This window comes from Phoenix dactylifera, chromosome 13 (genome assembly GCF_051530095.1).
Source record: "Phoenix dactylifera cultivar Ajwa chromosome 13, Ajwa_hap1_PhDact_Kaust_v1.1, whole genome shotgun sequence".
Classification (NCBI taxonomy): Eukaryota; Viridiplantae; Streptophyta; class Magnoliopsida; order Arecales; family Arecaceae; genus Phoenix; species Phoenix dactylifera.
In genome coordinates this window covers 1,860,207-1,869,770 of record NC_143202.1, presented here as the reverse complement: position 1 = coordinate 1,869,770, position 9,564 = coordinate 1,860,207, and the positions used below count along the sequence as shown (strand labels likewise).

General features: G+C 41.8%; 1 protein-coding gene across 1 annotated transcript in view; it reads left to right on the top strand.

Annotated features, from left to right (window-relative positions):
- Window positions 1–541: 541 nt before the first annotated feature.
- LOC149751420 (uncharacterized) overlaps window positions 542–9,564 on the top strand; it is a 61,512-nt gene continuing 52,489 nt past the window's right edge. Inside the window, exon 1 of the mRNA XM_089927026.1 lies at window positions 542–642. Coding sequence (XP_089783152.1) covers window positions 590–642 — 53 coding nt within the window. The 5' untranslated portion in view covers window positions 542–589. The remainder of the gene's footprint in view (window positions 643–9,564) is intronic.

The window sequence follows — 9,564 nt, the reverse complement described above, 5'->3', positions numbered from 1 at the left end:
TCCATGTTCACTAGGTTTACTGATATTGTCAATGGCCTAAAAAGCCTTGGTAAGAACTATACTAACAGTGAGCTTGTCAGAAAAATCCTTCGGTGTCTACCGAGGTCGTGGGAAGCTAAAGTGACAGCAATTCAAGAAGCCAAGGACTTAAACAAGCTACCACTTGAGGAGCTTCTTGGATCCCTCATGACGCACGAGCTCACCATGAAACAACACAACGAGGAAGAGTCCTCCCATAAGAAAAAGGTAATAGCCCTTAAATCTACTTCTTCTAACAAGGACTTGTCTTGCAGCAGCAGCAGCGAAGAAGAAGAAGATGAGGAAGATGGTGGTGAGGCTCTTCTTGTGCGCAAGTTCAAGAAATTCATCAACCACAAGAAGTCCTATCATCAAAGGAGAGGCCCCTCAAATTCCTACAGGAAGGACAAAGGTAAGGAAAGGAAAAATGAGGGGATTGGTTGTTACGAGTGCAAGAAGCCGGGTCACATAAGAGCAGAGTGCCCCTTACTGAAGAAGGGGAGTAAGTACAGGAAGAAAAAGGCACTTGTGACTACCCTATCGGACTCCGACTCATCATCCTCCTCATCAGATGATGAACAAGAAGAGAAGGCCAATTTCTGTTTCATGGCCAACGAAAACGAGGTAACTTCCGACACGCATCCTGATTTTTCTTTTGATGAACTTTATGATGCATTTAATGAATTAATGGTAGAATATAAGGCTATAAATCTTAAGAATAAAGAACTGAAAATAACTAATCAATCATACCTACATAAATACGATAAATTAGTTAAGGATAAGGATTTAATCACCAAAGAAAATATAGAACTTAAAACAAGCAACCAACTTTTAACTCAAAAGACCAACACCTTAACTAAAGAAAATGAAAAACTAACTAAGGAATTTTCAGAACTTAAAAAATATAAACAAACCTTAGATAAGGATCTTACTAAAGAACTTAATGATCTAAAAGCCGAAAATCAGACACTAACTAAAGAACTTAACAAATACAAACCCTTAGTTGAAAGATTTACCTATAGTTCTGAAAAATTAAACATGATACTAAATAGTCAACGTGCAGTGTTTAATAAAGCCGGTTTAGGATATAAACCAAGGAATAAGCAAAAACTTCTTAGTAACTTCTTTGTTAAAGCTGGGGAAACAAAAACTAAGAAAATAACCTGCTTTTGTTGTGGTACAGTAGGCCATAAAGCAAATGTATGTAATTTTAGAAAAAGTAAAACTAAAAGAAAAATTAAAAGGGTATGGGTTCCAAAAGGAACCAACTTGACTAACCATTAAGGACCCAAGAAAACTTGGGTACCTAAGATGACATGATTTGCTTGTGTAGGAGTGTCTTGCAGCCAAGGTCAACAAAAATTGCTGGTATTTGGATAGTGGCTGCTCAAGGCACATGACGGGTGATAAAGACCAATTTTTCACCCTTGAAGCTAAGAAGGGAGGTGCTGTGACGTTTGGAGACAACAACCAAGGTCACATCATTGGTATTGGTAAAGTTCAAATCACCCCTTCTACTTTTATAGATAATGTTAGATATGTTGATGGTCTTAAGCATAACTTGTTAAGCATTAGTCAATTATGTGACAAAGGATATGATGTTATGTTTAAACCATCACTATGCATTATAACAAATACTAATGATAATAGTTTAGTTTTTAAAGGGATTAGACGTGGAAATGTATATGTGGTAGACCTAGAAGACCTTGCAAAACATAACCAATGTTTAGTTGTTAATGAAACTAAAGATAATGATGCTAGTTGGTTATGGCACCGTAAGTTAGGTCATGCAAGCATGGACACAATAACTAAATTAGTTAAAAGAGATTCCGTGATAGGTTTGCCAAAGTTAAAATTTGAAAAGAACAAAATCTGTGAAGCATGTCAATTTGGCAAACAATCTAGGAATTCTTTTAAACCCATAAAATGTGTCTCTACCTCTAGGCCTCTAGAATTATTACACATGGACCTATTTGGTCCAACTAGAACAACAAGCCTAGGTGGAAATAAATATGGTCTAGTCATAGTAGATGATTACTCTAGGTACACATGGGTCATGTTTCTAGCACATAAGGACCAAGCATTTTCCATGTTTAAAAAGTTCCATAAGGAAGTAACAAATGCTAGAGGGTCTTCAGTCATAGCCATTAGAAGTGACCATGGTACCGAATTCGAAAATCAATTATTTGATGAATTTTGTAGTAAAAAGGGGATAACCCATAATTTTTCTGCACCTAGGACACCACAACAAAATGGAGTTGTGGAAAGGAAAAATAGAACACTAGAGGAAATGGCTAGAACGATGTTATGTGAAAGTAACCTCCCTAAGTACTTTTGGGGAGAAGCCATTAATACTTCCTGCCATATATTAAATAGAGTTCTATTAAGACCCATCATAAAGAAAACACCTTATGAACTGTGGAAAAACAGAAAACCAAAGGTTAACTATTTTCATGTTTTTGGATGTAGGTGTTTTGTACATAATAATGGGAAAGATAATCTAGGGAAATTTGACCCTAAATCTGATGAAGGAATATTCTTAGGTTATTCTACAACTAGTAAAGCCTATAGAGTCTTTAATAAAAGAACACTAGTTATAGAAGAATCTATACATGTTGTTTTTTATGACTCTAATGACATCTCATCTAGTAAGAAGGTTAATTGTGATGATGATATTGAAATACTTGAAGAAAAGATAGATGAGATGGGATTACAAGATGATAATCAAAAGTTGATTGAAGGAGAATCATCAAACCAAGAGCCTATAGTGGATCATGGGCTAACTAAAGCTTGGAGGTATGCTCACGGGCATCCTAAGGAACTAATTCTAGATAATCCATCACAACCGGTTAGGACTAGGCATCTCTTAGAAATTTGAATAAACCATCTAGCTTTTGTTTCACACTTTGAGCCCAAACATATAGAAGAAGCCGAAAATGATGTAAATTGGATAAATGCAATGCAAGAAGAACTAAACCAATTTACTAGAAACAAAGTGTGGGATCTAGTAGAGAGACCTTCTGAATATCCAATAATAGGTACAAAATGGATATATAAAAATAAACTAGATGAAAATGGAATTGTTATAAGGAATAAGGCTAGACTAGTAGCAAAGGATTATAATCAAGAAGAAGGCATAGATTTTGATGAAACCTTTGCTCCCGTAGCTAGACTTGAGGCGATTAGACTTCTATTAGCATATGCATGCTCTAAGGACTTCAAGCTATATCAAATGGATGTAAAAAGTGCTTTTCTAAATGGGTTTATTAATGAGGAGGTGTATGTAGAACAACCTCCTGGTTTTGAAAATCATCAATACCCTAATCATGTGTATAAACTGAACAAAGCGCTTTATGGACTAAAACAAGCACCTAGAGCATGGTATGAGAGACTTAGTAAATTCCTATTAGAACATGAATTCTCTAGGGGAAATGTAGATACAACATTATTTCTGAAAAAGAAAAATAAGGATATGTTATTAGTACAGATTTATGTTGATGATATCATTTTCGGTGCTACTAACAATCGCCTCTGCGAGGAATTTGCTGATTTGATGCAGAGTGAGTTTGAGATGAGCATGATGGGAGAGCTGAACTATTTCCTCGGGCTTCAAATCAAACAATCTGAAAAAGGCATCTTCATCAATCAAGCAAAATATATCAAGGAGATGCTCAAGAAGTTTGATATGGAGGGAAACAAGTCAATCAGCACCCCCATGAGCTCATCATGCAAGTTAGACCAAGATGAATCAGGTAAATCTGTAGATCAAAAACTTTATAGAGGTATGATAGGTTCTTTACTGTATCTTACTGCAAGTAGGCCTGATATTATGTTTAGTGTGTGCATGTGTGCTAGATATCAGGCTAATCCTAAAGAATCACACCTAGCTGCAGTTAAGAGAATCTTTAAATACTTAATTGGAACTAAGAACATAGGGCTGTGGTACTCTAAAGAATCTAGCCTAAACTTAATAGGGTACACAGATTCAGACTTCGCTGGATGTAAGCTTGATAGAAAAAGTACCAGCGGGTCTTGTCAATTTCTAGGAGAAAACCTAATCTCATGGTTTAGCAAGAAACAAAACTCGGTTGCATTATCCACTGCAGAAGCTGAATATGTTGCAGCCGGGAGTTGTTGTGCTCAAATCTTATGGATTAAACAACAATTAGAAGATTATGGCATTAAACAAGATAAAATTCCCATTAATTGTGATAACACAAGTGCCATAAATCTAACTAAAAATCCAATTCAACACTCAAGAACTAAACACATTGAGATAAGACATCACTTCATAAGAGATCATGTATTGAATGGTGATGTGTCACTCCAATTTGTGTGTACTGATAATCAATTAGCAGACATTTTTACAAAACCCCTAAGTGAAGAGAGGTTTAGTGTGCTTAGAAGGGGATTAGGAGTGATTGATCCATCCTAGTGGGAGTTTTTCACTAGATTAATTGATTTTGATGATTAGAATGAGGTTAAAATAGAGTTTCTATGCAGTGATCATCAAATCAGTCCTTAATTAGGTGATTTTTCCTCATTTGGCACGATTATGGCATGGTTTTTAGGTGCGTGCCAAGGTTAGAGACGACTCGAGTAAGTTTCAGAGCCGGCTCCTAAGGGGGAGTCGACTCGCGCATTAGCGGGAGTCGACTCGCAAAGTTGGCAGCTGAGGGGGAGTCGACTCGCACACTGTCGGGAGTCGACTCGAAGTCTACATGCGCTAACAGAGAGTCGACTCGCGCATATTCTGGAGTCGACTCGAGGTCGAGTCGACTCGCGACTCAGGGGAGTCGACTCGCAGTCGGGATCCGACTTTTTAACCCTAGGTTTGTCGTTTCGCAAACACTTTTCCTCAAGCTGCCACTGTTCACAAAGCCCTAGAGCCGACTCCTAGGTCATCCCCGATCGTCTCCAAGCCCTTTTCCCGTCGATTCTTCGCCGGACATTGAGTTTCCGTCCGTTCCTAGGTCATTTCCGGTCCATCCCGAGCTTCCTCTGTCGGTTCTTCACCGTCCTCTAGGTATTTTTCTTCCCGTTTAAGTCAAGATGCCTCGTAAGACCGTCGTTAGGAATAGGTCCCGTCCCGAGGCCGGTCCCGAGCGACGCTCCAAGGTGCGGCACGATCCCGCGAGGCAACCACCTCCGGATCGTTCCCCGCCTAGGGTGGTTCTCGTTAGGCCGTTGGCCGGGAAGGCCGTCACCTCCGGGAGGTTTGTCGATTTCGACTATCTCTCCCGGGAGGGATTCACCATAGGCGATAGGCTTAGAGCCCAGGGCCTAGAGTACTTCCTCACCTTGGACCTTCCCACCTATCCTGGCCTAGTTCAAGAGTTTTACAGTACCGTCCATCGGGGAGATGGAGGTATCGAGGGTACGGTAGTAGGTGTCCCGTTGCGTGTCACAGAGGACCTCATTGCCCATATCCTTCACCTTCCATTAGTAGGGGTGGCTCCCGCACACCCTGAGGATAGAGTTGCGGCCCTTACGGTCGTCTTAGGGCATCCACCTCAGTCCCCCCTAGATGAGGTATCTGCTAGCTCACTTCCTATTGAAGTGAGAATCCTTTTGAGCATTCTGTCCAGGTCCATCTTCCCTAAGACAGGGAGATTTGATTTTGTGAATGAGAGGGACTTAGCTATTATGTCTTATATCCTTCAGGACACCCCGATCAACTTCCCAAAGCTCATTTATAGGTATATGTGTGAGCCCCTAGATAGACCTAGGCTCTCACTCCCATACGGGATGTTATTCACTCTTCTTTTTAGGCAGTACGAGATTCCCATTCCTGGGAGGGAACCCTCTCGTGCCTTGCGATGGACTGATCGCTTGTGTACGGGGACTATGCACAGGATGGGATTTCGGAAGAGAGAAGGGATCTGGGTTAGGAAGTCTACTCTCACTGCTCAGACCACCAGACCATCACCCAGTCCTGAGCCAGATTCAGACTACCCAGACCTTCCAGACCATCCAGACCTCCCATCCACTCCTCCTGCTCCTACCACCTTTGCCGGACCTTCCTCCTCAGCTACACCATCTATGGAGGTTCGGATTGATCTAGAGCAGCTCCGGGAGCTGCGGCAGGAGATCGTCCGAGATCTGAGGGACGAGCTGCTTCGGGAGCTCCGAGGTGCGGTGCCTGCTCCCACTCCTGCACCCATATCTTCTCAGTTGGTCCCTTCCTTGACAGCCGTGACTGACATGACGGCTCATATACGGGAAGAGATCTACAATATCCGGAGTTTGGTCCAGGCCCAGTTCCAAAGCATGAATGAGGTCACGAGCTCCACTCGACAGATGCGAGAGGAGATAGGTCGTGACATGCACACCACCACCGAGGGGGCCGAGCGCTTGTCGAATGTACTCATCGACAAGCTGGACGCACTACAGACATCGGTGACTGGGCTTCAGGCGTCGGTGACAGAGCTCTCCACTACACATAGCAGAGCCACCACGTCTATCATCGCACAGCTTGGCCATGTGACAGATGCAGTCACCCTCCTCATGGAGCAGAGCCGATTGAGAGGAGGAGCACCATCCTCGAGAGGAGGTGCCACATCCTCGAGAGGGGGAGCCTCATCTTCGAGGAGGCCATAGATGTTTTTGTGTGATGTATTGTTTTACCTTACTTATTGTATGCTCAAATGTGTTCACATTCATATCAATACAATGAGTAGACATTTTATCTTCAATTATGTGCCATTTGATGTGCCATTTGTTGATTGTGCCATTGATTGTGTGTGATTACCTCCTTTTTGGTATGATGACAAAAAGGGGAAGAAATATGTATAAAATATGGTAAAATATGTAAAAGGAGAGAAATATTGAAAAAATATGTAAAAAAAATCAATGGAAATAAATAAAACGATAAACTCTTAAAAACACATACAAATTTGTTCTAAGTGGATTCGGTACCTCGAGGCTCATTATCTCTCTTTTGGGGCTCCTAATGGAGTAATCTCCAGAATCTATTCAAGGGATATTTGGAGATTAGCTGAATCCTACTCAAGAACAAATTGACAGATTTTCCCTCTAAAAAGATAAAATTCAGTTCAAAAAAAAAACTTCAAAGCATGAAGAGGAAATTCAGAAAATCAAAATATAGTTGAATGCATATGTTGATGGGGAGAATCTGAATTTTAATCAAGCTAAATCATTAATGACATATAAGCCAAACAATTAATTGCATAATATGAAGGCTTATATAATTCCAAATGAAAGGGGGAGCTTTAACTCCGAAATTTAATGTTTCACTCCTTTCAAACTTGGATAAATTAAATTATCAGACATTTGAATTCATTTATGGATTTTACTTCATTGTTTTATGAGCAATTCATTTTACATATACTCAAAGTTTTGTCATCATCAAAAAGAGGGAGATTGTGGAGTGATTGATTAAAACCCCATTTGATTTTGATGAGCTCAAAGCAATTGAGTATATCTTGTGATTACTAATGAATTCAATTGAGTGTTTCAGTGAAAATTCTGTCCAAGTGTTTCTAGACTTGGTTCATAGTATTTTGGATAAGTTAAGAAGTCTGCATGAACCAATGTCTGAGACTCGAGTCGACTCCAAGCGTATCAAGTTCACTGGCACGAGCTCGAGTCGACTCCAGATTAGTACGAGTCGACTCCGACTGAGAACAGAAAGAAGAACAGAAAGCTTCATCTCAGAACCTGTCAACGAGTCGACTCCTGAAGTGCGCGAGTCGACTCCAATGTTCACCGAGTCGACTCCAGGGAAGTAAGAGTCGACTCCAAGCAGTCACAGGCAGAAAAGTCAGAGAGCAGTTTTCGGGTCTGAGATTCGAGTCGACTCCAGTGGAACGCGAGTCGACTCCGATGGTTGGCAGGTCGACTCCAAAGAAGGTAAGAGTCGACTCTCAGAGGAACACAAGGAAAAAGTCAGAGAACGATTTTCGGACTCTGAGATTCGAGTCGACTCCGGCAGTACACGAGTCGACTCCGAGACTGAGCGACCATCAACAGACAGAAGACCATGTTACTGCCTCTGAGATTCGAGTCGACTCACAGACAGCTCGAGTCGACTCCAAGACAAGCTACACGTCAAAAGGCAGAAGACCAACTTTCGGAAACTGAGAGCCGAGTCGACTCCAAGGAGGTTCGAGTCGACTCCAAGACTGGATGAGCCAAACGACAGAGAATCGAGAGTTCGGGCTCTGAGATTCGAGTCGACTCCCAGGATAGTCGAGTCGACTCGAGTGGACAAAATTCAAATTTGGATCCACGGACTTCAGTGAATGAGCCGACTCCAAAAATTGCCAGGTCAACTCCAGAAGTTGGCGAGTCGACTCCAGGTCAAGACGAGTCGACTCCCAGTCAAGACGGCAACTTTAATTCAAATTTGGAACAGTTGCCGAGTCGACTCAGGAAAAGCGTGAGTCGACTCCTGCTACAGCCGAGTCGACTCCTGATCGCGTGAGTCGACTCCAACCCACCAACGGTCATATTGTCAGGCTGCGCAGAGTGTGCAGAACGGCCAGAAAAAGCAGAGTAACGGCTAGTTTCCATGGGGGTTGGCTTAAATAGCCACAGAGGACTGTAGCAAGGGGGAGAACAGATATTCCACTCCAAGCATTCAAGTTTTCAAGCTCACCAAGTGCTCTTAAACGAAAAAGGGAAGATCTGCATTTACTGCTCCAACAACTTCTTCCCAACAATCAAAGCTTCCTCCTCCTGCATTCAAGTCGACCACTCTTTCAAGAGGAGACCGGAGTTCCAGAAGCCATACCTCTTCACCAGCTTAAAAGCGTTTGAGGGCTTCTAACTCCTTTACGATTATATTGTCTTAAATCTGCTTTTTGAGAAGCTATTTTCTGTTTTCTTCTATCTCTTGTATTTACTTGATTCAATCGGGGGATTGAATCAAGGGGTTTAAGGTTGGTTGGTGAGCCAAGTTAAAACCAACGTTTGTAAGGGTTTGATTGTGAGCCCGGGAAAACAATCGGGGTTGGTTCTAGTCGGTGAGCCTGGGAAAACCGACCGAGTTCGTTGTGAGCTCGTAAAACAACAAGTTTGGTTGTGAGCTTGCAAAACAACCGGCTGTAATCCAAGGGGGTTATAGTGAAATTCCCAAGTGAGACTTGGGGAGTGGACGTAGGAGCAAGGGTTAGCTCCGAACCACTATAAAACTTTGTGTTTGTAGTGCATTGTCTCTCATCTTCTTCCCCGCACATTACTCACAGCACTAGGCTTTAATTAAATAACTTGCTATAGTTTTTAATTAATCATCCACTAAGTTTTAATTAGCCAAATTATATTAAAAACCCAATTCACCCCCCCCCCCTCTTGGGTTGTCTATCTGGGCAACAGACTTCATAGCTTCCAACCATTTCTCGGAATCGATATCAGATATCGCCTCGTTGTAGGTTTTGGGATCCTGTACGTGATCCCTATCTCCCACTAGAAACATTTCCTCAGTATCCTCTTCTAGTATACCTAAGTATCTATCGGGAGGATGGGAGACCCTACTTGATCTGCGAGGTGGTTGAGGGACATCGTGTACTGGCTCTGTATTAATGG